The sequence below is a fragment of the Coloeus monedula genome (assembly GCF_965178545.1).
Source record: "Coloeus monedula genome assembly, chromosome: 4".
In the NCBI taxonomy this organism is placed as follows: domain Eukaryota; kingdom Metazoa; phylum Chordata; class Aves; order Passeriformes; family Corvidae; genus Coloeus; species Coloeus monedula.
Window position 1 is genome coordinate 16,550,172 of NC_138784.1, and position 17,984 is coordinate 16,568,155.

A 17,984-nucleotide genomic window follows, 5' to 3' on the forward strand; every position below is an offset into this window, starting at 1 on the left:
TTTACTCAGTCTTACACAATTTCCAATTTTTTTTTAAACACTTGGCTTGAAACCTGGTTTAATTTATTGGTTTTTACACTGTACTCCATCATATGTATATGAAAAAGTATGTGTGTATACACATACATGCACATGTGTAGACACACATTTATATTTGAAAGTATCATTTTTTTATGTGTTTACACACTGAAATACAGTGAGAGCTCAGATTCAGCTGATTACTGAAAAAGCAGTTAACTATTTTCTGCGAGTCACAATAAAGTTCTTTGTTCTGTAATTCTGCTTTCTTTGCTCATAGATGTATGAACTTACATACATGGATAATTAATGCCATCTCTTGCCAGAAAGACATGGTTTTAAAAGCTCTACTGCTCAGGAATGTCAAGAGCACACAGAGGTGCTCATCAGGTAGTACTTATTCTGCACAAGCTGTGCACTAGAACAGTAAACACTGAACCTCACAGGTACAGAACCGAGCTATGAGAAAAATGCAGTAGTCTAGAAAGTGCATGATGGAATAACATACTGCACATAATCTTTAAGGCTTCTTCCAGAAGTAGAATTGGAAATCATTTTCATGCTCCATGCATTTAAAGCTTTCTTTCCCCAAAAACAGGGGAAGACAGCACCAGTACAAATTTTTAATAATAAAATAATAAAAACCATTTATAGGGATAAGTCGGATAAGCAAAAATACAAAAAACTGGCAGTCAGTTTATTGGCAAAATATGGTTTGATTTATTAAAGATTTGTAAGTTTATAGTATTTGGGAGTTTGGGTAGGGTAGGGTATTTAGTTTGAAGGATTTTTCTGTGTTTTTTTCTTTAAAAAAGAAGTTGAATTGTTTTGGCATTTCTCACAAAAGCAAATCAAAAAAACCACCCAACTTGTATTTTTAATACTCTAGCCTGCAGCATAAGAAGTTTATGTGATGTTGTTGTAATAATTATGCCTAGTAGGCCTTGCAATACTGAAATCTGTAAAAATAAAACTGTATTATAAAATTAGAATAAGAGTTCAGTCTGGATACTTATCAAATAGTGAACAATCTGTGCTCTATTAACTGGAACTACTTCCCTGATAATCAAATTAAACTTTAATTTGTTGTCTTCTAATTGGGTAACAAATACCCTTTCGTTCCCTGATAATTGTTATGGCTGTCAGCCAATCTTAAAAGCTAATTACTTGTTCTGAAAATCTAAATTTCTAATTTTTTATTATTCTCTCATCCATAATTTTAGAGGATACCAAATTCTGATAATGCAATTACTTTATTATATTCATAATTTCTGGTGATTAAACATGCTAAATCCTAACAGTTAGGGTAAAATCTTACCTGTTGGAACAAATAAAGTGTGTCCTTGCTTCACAACACACTTGTAACACTTGTCAACCTTGTCCCCAAAATATACTTCACTCTGGGTGACAGATGAACTCCAGGACTCATAGAGAGCCAAATTTTCATCAGTGGGCTTGATCAAATAGAATATCTTCTCACCCTATTAGACAAATACATCAAATAAATAAATTAATATTCTCCTAGAGGTACACTACAACCTCTGAGTCACTCCTAATGAAGTAACAGATTGACCGAAATGGCAAGCATTCCATCTTCCCACTATGGCATGTTCAGGCCTCCCAGCCCAGTGCCTCACAACTGCAATCCACCAAGAGCTTAGACACAGCACATGAACCAGTTGATGTCTTGTGATTTAAAAGAAGTAAACAAACCAAGCAAAACTTTTCACTGGAGTATAAAAAACTCCAGTTTTCATAAACAATTTATGGATATGCACACACCTTCCAAATGAGAAAATGTAAGATGAAACCACTTCGCCACTTCTATGATGTACACGTGGTCAAATTTGTGAGAAGAATAAAACATTGAGTAGGCCAATGATCTTCATGCAATTATTTTTTTTCCTACTAAAACCTCACTATATCACTCACAAGTCTACTAAAGCGATCAGTCAACCAATTACAGTCTACAAGTCATCAACAGCATGCTAAAATAAAAGCATAAAAATCACAGAGTCACACAGAACCACCAGGTTGGAAGAGACCTCCAAGATCATCGAGTCCATGCCCTAACACCTCAACTAAACCATGGCACCGAGTGCCACATCCAATCTTTTTTTAAACACATCCAGGGATGGTGATTCCACCACCCCCCTGGGCAGACAATTCCAGCACTTCACCACTCTTTCCATGAAAAACTTTTTCCTAATATCCAACCTATATTTCCCCTGGCGCAGTTTAAGCCCGTGTCCTCTTGTTCTGTCAGTTGCTGCCTGGAGAAAGAGACCAACCCCACCTGGCTACAACCACCTTTCAAGGAGCTGTAGAGAGTGATAAGGTCACCTCTGACTCTCCTTTTCTCCAGGCTAAACAACCCCAGCTCCCTCAGTCGTTCCTCATAGGTTCCAAGCCCCTCACCAACCTTGCTGCCCTCCTTCGGACACGTTCAGGTGTCTCAGTGTCCTTCCTGAGCTGAGGGGCCCAGAACTGGACACAGTACTCGAGATGCGGCCTCACCAGTGCTGAGTACAGGGGAAGAATGACCTCCCTGGTCCTGCTGGCCACACTATTCCTGATACAGGCCAGGATGCCATTGGCCTTCTTGGCCACCAGGGCACACTGCTGGCTCATGTTCAGTCGGCTGTCGACCAGCACCCTCAGGTCCCCTTCTGCCTGGGCACTGTCCAGCCACACTGTCCCCAGCCTATAGCGTTGCAGGGGGTTATTGTGGCCAAAATACAGGACTCGGCACTTGGACTTACTAAATTTCATCCTACTGGACTCTGCCCATCCATCCAACTCTGCCAGGTCTCTCTGCAGAGCCCTCCTGCCTTCCAACGGATCGACACATGCTCCTAGCTTAGAGTCATCTGCAAATTTACTAATGAAAAACTCCATACCCTCATCCATGTTGTCAATAAAAATATTGAACAGAACCAGCCCCAGCACAGACCCCTGAGGGACACCACTGGTGACTGGCCGCCAGCTGGATGCAGCACCATTCACCACCACTCTCTGGGCCTGGCCATCCAGCCAGTTCTTAACCCAGCAAAGAGTGCTCCTGTCCAAGCAACACCAGAGACCAGCAATTCACTTTCAAGCTCCTCCCTCAGTGTTGCAAGCACAAAATTTCATGCAGGTGATAATGTCACAACAGAAGGCTACACACTGAATAACTTTTGCTTCATATGGTCATAGTCATCCTAGAGGTGGTTGTACACTGGAACAGGCTCCCCAGGGCAGGGGTCACAGCACCAAGCCTGACAGGGCTCAAGAAGCATTTGAACATTGCTCTCAGGCACATGGTGTAACTCTTGGGATGTCCTGGGCAGGGCCAGGAGTTGGACTCAATGATCATGATGGGTTCCTTCCAACTGAGCATACTCTGTGACTCTGTAAGTCAAGAAGCATTCATACCCAGAGAACGTGGTACCAAACTGATGTTCCTCCAAAATCGATATGAAAGTCAGTATAGCTGTCCTGGACACCCATTAAGCAATACTTCTGAACAAAAGGCTTAGGGAAGACAGAATCATCTGGCCAATAATTTTCCACCCACGAAAGCTTTCTGGCAATGTCTGGTACTTCCACTAATTCAGACATCCTTTTAAAAAACAAATAAACAAAAAAGAACTGTTAACATAAACAGGAGTAAGCACACCTCTTTTGAAATGACAGCTTCCTACAAAGACATTACTTATGAACTAATAAATATGTTTTATACCCACATTACATCACAGTAGCTGTCTACATAAAATACACTTCCTCCTGTCTTTCCCACTACAGGCATTATATTCCTACACATATTATTCAGCTCAGTGAAAACCACTTCCTACATTCAAGGAATTGAAGTCAATACTCACTTTGTGTCCGAGAATTCCAGGCTGATCACATTCAATACTTTGGGTCGGTCAGGATTTGTGAAGTATTTAATGTAATTATGGAGCTTCATTTTACTGTCTGCTTGTCTTGCTACATCTATGACATCTATCACTTTGTCACCACCTGTGAAAAACAGGATTACTTTTTTAAGGCTATCACAGATAAAAGACATTTCAGGTATTTAAGAGAAAATTAACTTTTTTCCAGTCTTTATCAAAACATTTCTGCAGAAAAACTCCACTACTATCATTATTCTCTTGGAAGAGAGATCAGTATAAACCAACTTTTTATTAAGTTTAACTTTAATTACTATAATCAACTATGGACAGAACTGAAAACACTCTAAAAATAAATCCCACTCTAAAATAACCCCCTTTCCTGGGGTTAACCAAAAAGAAAGAGTAATATAGAATGGCTGCATCTGTTTAAAAAAAAAAAAATTGGTTTATGGCTGCAATTGCTAAGAGTAGCATGGAGAAACTTATCAAGGCAGATCTCTTCCTCACTTTTCCTTTCAACCATCACCAAACCCCTACCTTCCTAACATACATGCACAACTTGCAAATAAGCAGTAATTTCACTGAATAATTATCAGGGTGTGATTCATTTCTGATGACAATAGAGGGGGTTACACACCGTGTATTCTGAAGTGATACATTTAGAGAACTAGACAAGCAAAAGACTAACAACAACACTATATTAGCCATTGGTTTATGGTCATTTAGTTACACAATGACCAAATTTGACACTTAATTCTGGAATGCTGGAAACATGCCTAGATGTACATTATAAACATATTTGCTTTAAGACTGCAAGTTTGTATCATCTTGATAAATTCCAGCTGAAATAGTACTTACTCCTTTTTCTTATTTTTAATTTCAATAATACAAAGGTAAATCTGGGGCATTCCTATTTTTTTCCCTGAACTGTAACACTTGGCAGGTCAAAATGTATGTATAAGGATGAGACAATCAAGTTTCTCTCTGAATCCAAAGAGGCAGAAATCCAAAAGAAAAGACTCAGAAATATCACAGTGATAACTAATCTTTAAGGCAGAACACACATTACTATTTATCATCACAATGGTGACAACACTTGTGGTGCCTTTGTAAAATATTGATGGACAGAAAACCTATTTTCAGCACCCATCATTACATTAGGTGATCATGAGAATACACTCAGACTTCTCAACTGTTCCATGTGTTACAGGAAATGTCCTGCTGCAATTGGCTTGGTCTCTGTCTGTACTGCATGCTTACATGAAGCTGGCACAATTACAGACTGATAAGATATCTGATAAGAAAGAAGTGGTTCTTGGGAAGCCCTAGCTTTCCTGGCAAAGGATGCCAAGGTAGGACATTTTTCAGGAAGATTTAATTCAGAAAGGCCAATTTACTGAGTCCAAAACATTAAGTTTTGTCATAGCCTAACCAATAATTAAACTTATTAATCCTAAGAGTAACTAATTCAATACCCATTATCCTTGGTTTACAACATGTTGCAGAAAAAAACCCCAGCATCCCACATATAGGTTGCACTGAAATTAACAGGTTTGAAAGTTGAGAAGTAAGGCTGTAGTCCTATCACACATCTACCAAACAGACATACACACACACAAAAAAAAAAAAGAGAGGAAGAAAAAAACCACTCCAAACCACAGCTTTAATTTTACTCTCTGCTAGTCCTGAATTTAGAATAAATATTTAGCACTCTGGAAGCTCTTATAATCATGCAAGTGTTTATTTTAATTTACAGACAGGATCATTTTAATAAGTACTCCAGAGTGACTCTTACCTACATAGCGTTCCACATCTAAAACGGAGAAAGTCGGTGGAGGAAGTCTGAGTCCCAGACCATCTAACTTAGGAACCATAATGGGAACATCAAACCCATGTTTCTCCAGGTACCTTTGTGTCAACTGGCTTCCATGCATTTTCAAAATTACTTCATCAGCACTGGTGGAAAGAAATGATGCAGTATTAGCAGAAGAGCATCCTCCAAGCACTACTGAAATTAAAAAGTCTCAGTTTGGGGGAGGACAGATGGGAATGGCTATATCTGAATCCAAAAGAAACACACAGTACTGTTTTATTAAGCATTTAACTAAAGACAAAATAAACAACCTCAACAAGCAAAGAAACTTACTGTCTTGCATAATCTGGAAACTCATAATCCTTCTATATGACTGAAAAGAGTAACTTAAAAGGATGGGGAAAACGAATTCTCAGAGGAGGCATTAAAGTACATTTTGCTAGTAACAACCACCACCAGCAGCTGCTCTAAAGAATTGTTAAGTCATTATGTTTCAGTGAGATAGCCAGCCAAGCTCAGGATCAAAGTATAACCATGTTTCTCTGCTTTCTCCTAAAGCATGTGAGAATGGGTAGACTACCAGCTCATGTGAACGTTCTATGGTACTTGGAATGGAACTGAGAACTCTTCCTGAACTACAGGAGTAGACAGGCCATATTCTGACAGTAAGAGCACAAACACAAAACAAACAAAACCAAAAACAAACAAACAAAAAAACCCACCCCACCCCAAAACTCAAAACCTCTCAGACTGCCCTGCAGCAGTCCCAACAGACAACCCATCCCAGTGCAAAACTGAACAGGAGAAACTACTGCATGAAAAGGCGACTGTACCCATCTGAAACAGGGATTCACTGGGAAGAATTCCAAAGAATGCACTGGGAAGAATTCCAAAGAAGGAAGAAGTCATCCTCAACCTTCACTTTGTGAAGCAGAGAAACATCAGTCACCTCCCCTACGACACACTCAGATGACATTTCTCTGTGTTTTCCAACCAAAATATGGAAGTAAGGTTCTGTACCTTGGGAAAGAGCGAGCCCGCAGCTGTTTAACAAAGGTCCGTGTTCCAGCCTGCACTGGTTTGGAACCATCATCTGGCTCTGTGTAGTCATGTCTGTGCCAGTTTCTCCTCTTCTTCACTACAAGTTTCAGAAGGATTAAACATGGAATTAGTTAAATCAGACGACTCAGATTAGCAGTCATCCCATCAGTCAGACAGACATGCCTCAATCACATTACTGTAATTAACAAACCTTATTTCTTTAATCAGGTAAAACTCTACCTATTTGCAACAAAAGAAATCTGCAGGACACAGTACTCTCTATACTTTTATAGCTCCTTCTATAAGAGAATCTCAGTGCACACTATACACAATTTAAGATTCCATATCCAATCCAACACAAGTAAACAGGTGCAGCCTGAAAGCTGCACAAATCTAAAAAATCAGCATCAAAACTAAAAATTGCACTTGAATTTTTTAAAGCTCAGACCTTTTTTTTTTTTTAATCAACAAAAGGATGACACCTCTTGAATAGCCAGAGACTTCATTTTACACATTCACACAAGGTTAACAAGACTTAATCCCAGTGTGCTATCAACACCCCGTAAGTACACCCATATCTGATAATATTACTGCTATTCACTACCATTTCCATTCCTTATGCCTCCACAATAGTTTGTATGCAAACTGTTTTGGGCAGGTGTGATCTTTACAATACACGTAGCAAAGGCACTGCACTCCAAAACATATAACCTCTGAGCAGTTTGAAGCTTCTAATGCACTGCTACAACATATTAATAAAAAACAAAGGATAAATTAAAGTTCTATTACAATTTCAGGAATCCGAAACTAATAGTTCAATAGCAACAACTGCATTTCTAACAGCTCCTTATACTTAAAGGGCCAAGGAAATTGAAACACTAGACATTCTCATAAAAACTTGTTGTGGTGATCTCCCCATGACAAACGACAGATACTCAAATGAAAAAAGAGTATATATACTTTCACAGAATCATAGCATGGTTGAGTTGGAAGGAACATTGAAGATCATCTAGTTTCAATATCCTGGTATGAACAGGGACACCTTCCACTCTCCCAGGTTGCTCAAAGCTCCATCTAACCTGGCCTTGAACACTCCCAGGATGAGGCATGCATCACTTCTCTGGGCAACCTGTGCCTGTGTCTCACCACTCTCACAGGAAAGAATTTCTTCTCTAATCTAAATCTACTCTCTTTCAGTTTAAAGCCATCATCCATTGTCCTATCACTAAAGACCTCAGTAAAAAGTCATTACTTATAAGCCCCCTTTACATATTGGATGATTGTTCTGTAAAACATTGTGAGCTGTATGTAGCCTCCCCATTTGAATTTTTTGACCTTGAGTGAAGGAGAGGACAAAGTGACTTATGATATCATGGTTAACTTAACTGCCTGTCTTCAAATTTTCATAATTTCACGACAAATCATTTCATAATGGGTATTTTATTGATTCAGTTTCATCAAGCACTCATTTTTCGTCTTCATTTATAAAGAACACAAGCTTACAGGCTTGAATGGAAGCCCTTGGTGGTATCATCTGTTTGTTAGTACACTGCTCTTTAGAGCATTTTCCCTCTCTACAAACAAACCTACCTTTCTCATCCTCAAACTCTCAACAAGCTGAGAAGCCCAATTAAGTCATCAAGAGGTGCCTCTGCAAAAGGGACCACCATCTCATCATTTGGGAAACAAACTCCTAGAGTGGTGAACTTCCTACCCTTCTAATCTATTGACTTGCCAGCATATCACTTACAGTATTAAGAAACACACTAAGGGTCCAGTAATTTTAAGGCTGCATTTCAGTTTTTGCTAAAAAAGCCAAATGCTCCCCAGCTAGACAGCTGCTACTGGAAGACTGCCCCAAGAAGATTTAGTGACATCAGATCTATAATTTAACCACTAATATTAAACAGAAATTTAGTTGTATATATGCTGAGGAAACTCAGAAGAGGAAAAAGCTGATGTTATTTGTCAACAAAAGTAGTGTTTTATAATTGTCTGCCAAGCAGCCTGAAATGTAAATACAACATCCAGCAAAACCACTGCATTAATACAAATTTTAACTTCATGGAAGAGCTCATTCTTAAATTCACCTAAGTCATGACATATCCAAAATGTAAAAAAAGCATTAGCAATACTGGAAACACAGCTCACTGAAATAGGAAGCTGGGGATGTATGAGGAGGGGAAAAATAGTTTCTAAAAAAGAAAAAGAAATTGCTGCTTCTCCAGAAAAAAACAGTTGGTTCCACAGGAATAACGGACATCTTATAGTCATTACACTTAAGAGGGAATAATTCCTATTGATGTGCTGTTTCCTACAGACATAACAATATGGACCCTTTAGAAGACATTTAAGAGAATAAACTGACATTTATAGATCTTTGCTAACCTGAAAACCAGTGCTGCTTAATGAGCCAACTATCCAAATACTGTAAAACTTCATAAATAATGAAGACAGGTTTATTAAGTTTTCAAAGCTATTTTCTCAGTCATAAATAATAATACAAGAAATTAGTGGCTAATACTAATTTTCAGCAGAGTAGTTCCCCATAAATTCACTGCTGTTACAACAGCTCATTAAAATTGTAAGATGATACAGCTGCTTAAGAGATTTTATAGCATAGAAACACTTTTTAAAGTCTGTCTTTCCAACACTTACAAATCAGAAAATAAAATCATTCTTTTGCTTGTACTTGGCCAATGTACATCATCCTTTCATGAGGGAACACTGAAGAAGAGGAAACAGTAATGAAAACTTTCTCTGCCTACGTATCTCTTAATTCTAGAGCTTTTTTAACCCCTTTAGACATTACGGAAACAACTGGGAAAAAAAAAAAAAAAAACATTTTAACTGAATGGATCCTAATGCTCAAATTAAGGAAGGAACCAGTGTTCACCCTTGGTGTTTCTAAAAATTGAGGTAAAACCAGTTGTGACAACACTAAGAACTACACAAGACAGTTGCAGGGAGGGTGAGAAAAAGAAAAGTGTGCCCTGGAAGTTTTAATGAAAATTAAGTGTAAGATTATGTTTTGTTTTGGGTTTTTTTGGTTTTTTTTTTTAATTACCTTCCTCATACACTCAAAACAGTGGGCCAATAACTGTCTCTGCTCAGGCAAACACTCTTCCCTGCCTTCTCTCACTACTGGACTGTTTCCCTCAGAGACCACCATCTGCTACACTTCAAATGGAGACCATCAAGAGATGTACACATGTACAATGAGGCCCCAAGCCCTGGAAGGGGCACTGGAGATTCCCAGTGACCAAAAAGGCAAGAGAAATGTTTGCACAGGAAGACTGAAAAGTTTTAAGGAGCACACAGTAAATCGTAGAATACCCTTCGAAGGCCTGGTACAACATCTCATATTCTCAGCTCAGAGCAAGCATGGGCATTAATACCAAAAACAAAAATACATTGGTTGGAGGGTATTTACAGAACTGAGAAGGCAAAACCATATAAAGAAAGTAATGTCTTGACAACCACAGTCTTATTAGGACTTATTGAACCTTGTGCTTTCTCAAAGCTCTGGACATCATAAGCTGGTGAAATATCTGACTCACAGATTCATGCAAATAGAGCATTTTCAGACTTAAGGATCACTGAGAGAACTCTGAAACTAACAAAATGAATATGAATACTCTAAATCAAACAATCTAAAAAAAACCCCTCCACAGTATATTACTATTTTTTTAATTGCTGTTTTCTAAAATTATTTTAGATTTTAGGATTTATCATTTTATACACATGGCTACTTACTAAAGGTCTTGCAAAATTGTTATTTCAAATCATGAAGAGGATTTTTTTCTTTTAAATAGATGAAGGAATTGATTAGTCAATTTTATCTTTCCATCTAACACTCAGTAGCTTTTTTTTCATTATTGGAACTTTTACATAATCAATTTTGTAGGATACTGAAAGTACCCATCCATTTGTACTATAAAGTATGTGTTTCTTGTATATTTTAAGTAAATTTTTTGCACTACCTCATTTGATTATAAATTCTGTTGCAATCACAGATATACACTTGCCCTCTTAGCTGAATTTTTGTCTCTTTGAAAACTCTCAGACAAAGTTGTTTTAGAATATGAAGCTGCACATTAAAGTGCCTTTTTTACTTACATACATAATTTCATATGACTGAAGTACTCTGGAACATGAGACATTATCAGTCTCTTTAAAAACTGAAGGAAGTAGGGCCCAAACCACAAATTGCCAGAGATTTGATTCTGACAGCTGAGAACAATTAATGAAATTCAATGTGAAGACATATTTAATTATATCACCTCTGTTTGGGTTGGTAACTGACATGTCGAAGCTTCTACTAAATCTAGATGATCTACACACTTGAGGCAATATGAAATAACAAGGATAATTTTTACCACAGATTCTTGTCTTTCTGAAAAGACTTCCAAAACAAAAATCCCTCTTATCTCACTGTCAAATTGCTGCAGGTAAGACATCACTTACACTACAAGAAAGGTTATTTTACAGGCATCAGGGTGAAGCAGACTAGTTCCCACTAATCAAGAAGAGAAAAGAAATTTCAAATTTCAAAAAGAAATTTCAAATTTTGAAAAGTTTGGTATGATCCCTCTTCTCTTCCTAGTCCCTCTATTACACAGAAAAAAAGAGACAGAAAGGTAAGGAAAAAAATGGCTGTTGCTTGTATTCTGACTTATAAGACAAACATGCAGTTTTTGAACTGAAAATGACCACTGGAGTACTAAAAACTACAACTACATAAACCAGCATTTATCTTACCTTTTAGCTGACAGACCTTGAACTCATATATTACAGAAGATACATATCATGCAACATGTATTAATTAAATCAGCAATTGATGCTTAACCATTTTGTTCATACCCCACAAGACTATCACTGACGGTGGTTTTAAACTTATTTCTAAACGTAAAGTAAATTCAGATTTGAAACTATTATATATCTTAAGTCAGCACTGACTATAAAACATTATGTGGTGCCTTCAAGGGAAAAAACCAAAAACCAAAAAAAAACCAAACCCCCAAAATCAACAACAACAAAATCCACAAACAAACCCGCATCAGAAAACACAAATGACCATGGCTCAGTGCTTGGAGGGTAAAGACACATTGCTTATACTTTTCAGGTCTGAACACAGAAATTTAATTCATGGTTGGAAAGGTGACATTTATTTTTAGATTTTTCACAATACTGTTTCTGCTTGAGAAGGGAAGACATGGGGGGAAATCTAGGGAGTCCAATAAAACAGTATCCTTTCAGTAGTCACCGAAAGAAAATATGTTTCAATTTTCCACTGCAGATCTCTACAGCAAATTTATCTACTGAAAGGAGAACCAAAGAGATGTCTCTTGTTGCTCTGTATCAGACTCTTCTGGCAACTCATTTTGACCTTGTTTATAAATCAGAACCTGAGATTTGGAACTGTGTAACTTTCAAGGACGTAAATGGGGGGGGGGGGGGGAAACAAAATCAAAAACAAACAACGAAAAGCACAAACAAACACCACTCACAGGATGTTCATATTCTGCTTTTACTGCTGGAAAGTTGTGTTTGACTATTGTGGCATATAACCTACAACCATCAAGAAAGGAAAGACACCTAACTTGTACATTTTTTCAAGGTTGTCTACTTAGGTATTTATCAGAACTTTGATAATTAAAATACAGGAACCTTGAAGCCATCTTTGTATTTTCCTTTTTTTTAAAAAATGATGATTCCCTAATTTTCATTCTCTCCCTCTCTGCCAAGTCCAGAATGTTTTCTACTAACTCTGTGCACTTTGATTTCTCCAATCTATAGTCGTGCATTGTATTTTATTCTATCTGCATCTCCACATCAGGGAGGCTTTCAGGATGGTTTGTTTGTTCTGCGGGTTTTTAATCAGCTCAGAGTTTGTCATGTAAAACCAGTACCTTTTAAATAATCAAATTCATCTTGAATATTCTTCTGAACAGTCCTTTGCATTTGTACGTGGAGAGAAAACAGTCCAAACATGTAAGATGAAATCTGAATAACCCATACTTACTTAGAGAAGGTCCATGGAGAATTGCACAGTTGGGACAATGGTATAGATCAATGTCAACAGCATGGTGCTCCTCTACCCCAACGCAGCTGGAATAATATTTTTTACATGTTAATGAGAATGCACACAGGGTTTACTTTTCAAGCTAAAAAATAATTAAATCTTAGGCTTTTATCAAAACATGCTTACTCTACAAAATGATAATGAGATACCAGATTATCTCAACTACTGGGTTGCCACATAAATTTTGAGTAATAATTTATCACTGAACACAGAATGCCATTAAAAAAAATCATAAACAGGAAACAAGAATCAAATTCCTTCAAAAATAAGCAAATCCACAATATATATACACCATTGACCCCAAAACTTTGATCCTAATTACTGGAAACAGTTTATACAAAATAATTCAAGCAATTTTGCTCACAGAAGCTATGAGTCAAGAAAAAAGAAATCTCAGGTTTATGTGCTGTTAATTTATAGAAGATATAATGGATATTTTTCTTGTCTTGCTTTTTCTTTCTGTAAAAAGCATGTAACTGACTCCTACCCCCCAAGACAAATTAATGAAGAACACTTTCATGTTCTTCTTGAAATCTTTACAATAAAACTGGCTTCGTAAGCTACACAAGTGACCACACAAATAACCTAGTAGAACTGGTTTGGGCTGAAAATAGCAGCAAGTATTTTAAAGAGCATTTGAGAGATGTAATGTTTTCTCAGAGCATTTTTTTTCCAGATAAAACAGTTAAAATGCGATTAAAAGCAAAATCTTTGCAACAGTCATGACAAAGCATCTACTCTGCTGATCTCTAAACAACACAATTTTAAAGTCAGTGAAGTACATTTTCTTAGAAGCTGAAACCCTAGAGGTTAATTGGAGAACATGTGCTTTTGCACGAAGTTCTTAAGAAAAAAAACAAGTAATCCCTGCTTGCTGGTCTGAATCTTGGCAGAGTTCTTCATTCTCTGAGAAGTTCATTGACACTTACAAAATTGCTGACTTTACAGTTCATACAGAAAAAAAGAATACAACCCTGAACATTTACACCAAAATTAGGTACGTACACTCAGTGCACTCTAGTAACATAAGAGCTGGAACACCACCCCAGTCACGTAACCCATTTCATATCAAATGTAATGAGTGCTCAGATACTGAAGCTTTGAAATGATCCAGCTACACAAAGTCTTTTCCTCAGCAGCCTTGTGCCAAAACTGCTGACACGCTCCAGCAAGTGTCAGTACATGCTGCCAAAACAATACAAGAAACAGTCTAGCACTGAAAGCACAATGAGCCAATCCAATCTGAACCTGAAGAGCATCTCCCACGTAACTATCAAATAGAAGTGCATGCTGAGTTCCCTCTAAACATTCAGCAAGTTCTACTTCCCCATTCCCTACGTACCACACGAAATCCAGAAATTATTTAGCTTTTTTATATGCATACTATTTTAAAATCTAAATACAATCAGCTGCCACAGTCCATCACAATTCTTGCAATATTTAGCATCTGCTTTAAGACCACAGCTACAAGAATCATTATTACATGAAAATCCAGCTGACATACAAACAAAAAGGAAGCCAGAAGCAGTCTTTAAAAATGCACGTCCCATTTCCTTCTGCTTGTGTTCTCTCTCTTTTTATAGAATAGATGAATGACTCATAATCCTATGCATTATAAGAAAATTGTTTTAAAATGTACACTCTAAAAGCCCCAAATGAGAAGGCTGGGTTTATACATCTTTAGGAATCTCATTATTTTAGCTAAATTTCTAATTTTTGAACAGCTAAAGATATTTATGTTGAACTGTATCTTGATCAAGTTTGCACTTCATTTATTCCCTTCCCTTTTTCTTGGTGTTTATCTGATACATTCATCATCACTCCAATCAGATTATCTTTCTAACAGTAAGAACTTTGCATAAAAATACAGTAAAAATAGCCTCCAGCTTTGACAACTATTTGTCCTATTCTGTTTAAGAATCTTAATTTTATTGTCTCTTATTGAATGTTACAGATAACAGAATTTCTGCTTTATTTTCAGGCTTAGCACTAATGATTAACTCCATAACCTTTCATGGAGGCACATGGGATTTTGTGTACAGAGACTGGAATAGTATTACAATGGCTGGAATAGCCGTTCAGTAAGGGAAGCAAACATTTTCAGTCTGCTATTTATGCCATAAATGCGGCACTGGAAACACAAAACACTAACTGGAGATCATGGAAGTGAATCCAGCAGCAGATGCCTAACTGAAGCAGAGGGCAAACGAGGTGCCAGCACCTGCATGAACAAGCATTGCCAGGGATGCCACAGAGCACATCAATCACACACAGCACCATTACAAGTCACTTCCCTGCATCTCTTTCTCCAACGTACACAGATGAATCTGACATTAATCACTCTGGCTACTAGCAAGCAATCAATTACTGTGGTAAACGCAACTTCAGACCTCAAGCATCAAAACAAGGTCACCAAGAGGTAGCAGAGAGCCTGGAAAACATTAACAAACACTGCAACACTCCCAATCCACTGATGTCTTCCTGTATGAAATATTATTACCCTTCACCTTGCAATCAACCCAATCCATTTGGGTTGAAACGTCTTGAGTATATATTACCTAGTTTCTGAATTGCTCATCTCCTACAGGGAGGTCACAGACTAATCCTCAGGAACAGTGGAAGGCCTACAGTATTACACAATAAAATACAGTAATACTAATTAAAAAGAAAAAACAATGGTACAAGACTATGCAGAAATACACCTTTAATTATGCTCATGAAGGTGGAAAGGCTAACCAGGCCCAATTTCACTTGCAATGCTCTACAAGGAATAGCAAGGTAAAAAAAATTAGTTAAAAACAGATTTCATTACATCGGTCTCAGAGTGGTCAGACACTCCCAAAGTGTTTAGTATCAAGGCAAGGTCACCAAGAGGTAGCAAAAGAAGTGGGAAATGGTAAGTTTTTTCACACACAAGAACTTCCCCATCCCTGGCATCTGAAGAAATCTCTGGCTACTAGAAGTTTGAGGAACCCATTCTCCCGACTTAAGTCTCACTGGAAGGCAAACGTTTTTGATTTAGTCTCAGCTTTCCATTTGATCATTAAATTTGTAGCTATGTAAAAGCAGAAACTTTAAACCAAAACAATCAGAAGAGGACTCTCTAACATCTCTGACAAGCACTAGTAGACCACTGCTTTTTGGTAAAGGGCCAAAAGGGCTTCTTTCACAGTGATGGGGGAAGTCCTGCAGAGGCTGTTCTCTTCTGCAGAATTGTTATTAATTTACAATTTAAGTACCGATAATTCAGAATGACAGATTCAACAACTATTTCACAACTATGCTGGAAAGTCTTGTACAAGGAATTTGCAAAGTCCAGGACAGTTAGAAGAAGTATTATCCCTGGAGACTGCATGGCTGTACATTGTAAGCCACCCAAGGCACCTGGCACATCTCTCCTACTGCAGCACAGTGTGAATAAACATTGGATCCATGTCAGTCACCACACAGGCTGCTGCACCTTCCACATCTAATACCTGCTTGCTCTCAATCCAGCCTGGCTTTTCTCTTCCCTACTTCTGTTGTTACCAAGCACAACATTTTAGAGATTGCTTAACTGCCTTTGCTAGCATGACTGAAAGAATCCTGGTTTAAGAAAAAAATCCAAAGCACTCTTGATTGAAGGCCTTATTTTCAGTGTTCTTAAGGGTGTAAGACTACTTGAAAAGCTGATTTATTAAAACAAGTAGTATATGTACTCTACCATTATATAAGATTCCAAATGTAGAAGAGACTGATTACACAAACAGCACTATAAAAGTCAAGAAATGAGCAAGGTGTAAACACCCATTTTCCCAGTTTAATTCCTAGATTAAACCAGGAAGATATTCCTACTAGGAAAATTCTGAGATTTCCTGTATACAACATACTGAAAATAAAACCTTGAAAATTGAGAGATGTAAGCAATTCTCAGTGATCTAATAAAAGGACATCAGAAAACAGATTAATCACCATCAATAGGGAAAAGAGCTAATTTGTCAAGAAGATGGGCTGTATATGGGACATCATCCTCTTGGCTTCCCTCTTCTGTTCCTTCCCCCTACTGCTTCAGTTCCATAAGGTCCTTTCCCACCTCTTTCAGGAGCATGTGCAAAAAAATCTTACAGGCTCATCTTTCTAGATGCACTTGGACTTTTCAGACAGTCTCCTACAATAGCTTCTGCTTCTCTCCAAACCAGCACGACACTTTGCACCTATAAGCTTCACCTAGCAGATGACGAAACAGCACAGGACATCACAGGCGTGTCTAGCACTAGTTCTTCAACAGATATTGTTGGATACATATTATTTTACAATTAGATATTGATTTACAGCTCAAAACTGAGCCAGTTTTTTAAAGTCTCTTATTTATTATTGGGACACATGAAGTTCAGGCCCCAAGATCTCTTGGTTTTCCACAGTCTGACCTGAACAGTCTGACATTTTTTGTGGTCATTGTGCAGCAAAAATGCAGGTATGGGGCTCTTGCTAGTATGTTAGTTTAGCACAAAACCTGGCATCTTTTCCAAGCTATAAAATTACTAAAAATTATATTTTCCAAGATCCCCTTATATGCTCCCTGAATAAACACTATGGACAACCTTTTTCTTTCTCTACCATCCTGTTTCTGAGCAAGAACTCAGCACGTCCTCTTCACGTCCACCCTTGCATCAGCACCCACAACCTTTCCCTGATATGCCTCAGCGAGCACTGCAGGCTTTATCCGTAAAAGGAGGAAAAAAGCACAGGTCTTGACATCCAGTAGGAAGAAAACAAATCAACAAAAATCCTGGAAGAGTGGAAAAAGACTAAGGGTATTAAAGCATGTTCCCTGTTACCAAGAAGGCAGGGCTATAGACAATTACTAGGGGTATAAGCATGTTTCCTATTATCTGACAGAGCAGATCGTCAAAATGCTTTCTCAATTTCCAGTCATCCACAGAACTGCCAAGAAGATATATAGATAGTGAGTCTCTGCTGTGTCTTAACAGTGATGAGGAAAGGAACAAGGCAATTCTGGAGGTAGCAAAGATTCATTAGTACCAGCACAGCCTTAATTGCCAAAAATCTGAAGTCACTACCACAGGGTACAGCTTCTCATAGCATTAAACTGAACATAGCTGTCGCTGCTAAAAAAAAGGTCCCACCCTCCTTTCTCCAACTGCCT

The 17,984-nt window shown here is 37.8% G+C and overlaps 1 protein-coding gene across 2 annotated transcripts in view; it reads right to left on the bottom strand.

The window, feature by feature from the left end:
- KDM7A (lysine demethylase 7A) overlaps positions 1-17,984 on the bottom strand; it is a 59,705-nt gene that overhangs the window by 20,999 nt on the left and 20,722 nt on the right. For both annotated transcript variants that reach the window (XM_082280179.1, XM_082280178.1), the window contains exons 2-7: positions 12,779-12,864; positions 6,733-6,850; positions 5,695-5,855; positions 3,882-4,023; positions 3,436-3,622; positions 1,337-1,499 (exon numbers count right to left, since the gene is read on the bottom strand). In XM_082280179.1, the coding sequence (XP_082136305.1) occupies positions 1,337-1,499; positions 3,436-3,622; positions 3,882-4,023; positions 5,695-5,855; positions 6,733-6,850; positions 12,779-12,864 (857 nt within the window). The remainder of the gene's footprint in view (positions 1-1,336; positions 1,500-3,435; positions 3,623-3,881; positions 4,024-5,694; positions 5,856-6,732; positions 6,851-12,778; positions 12,865-17,984) is intronic.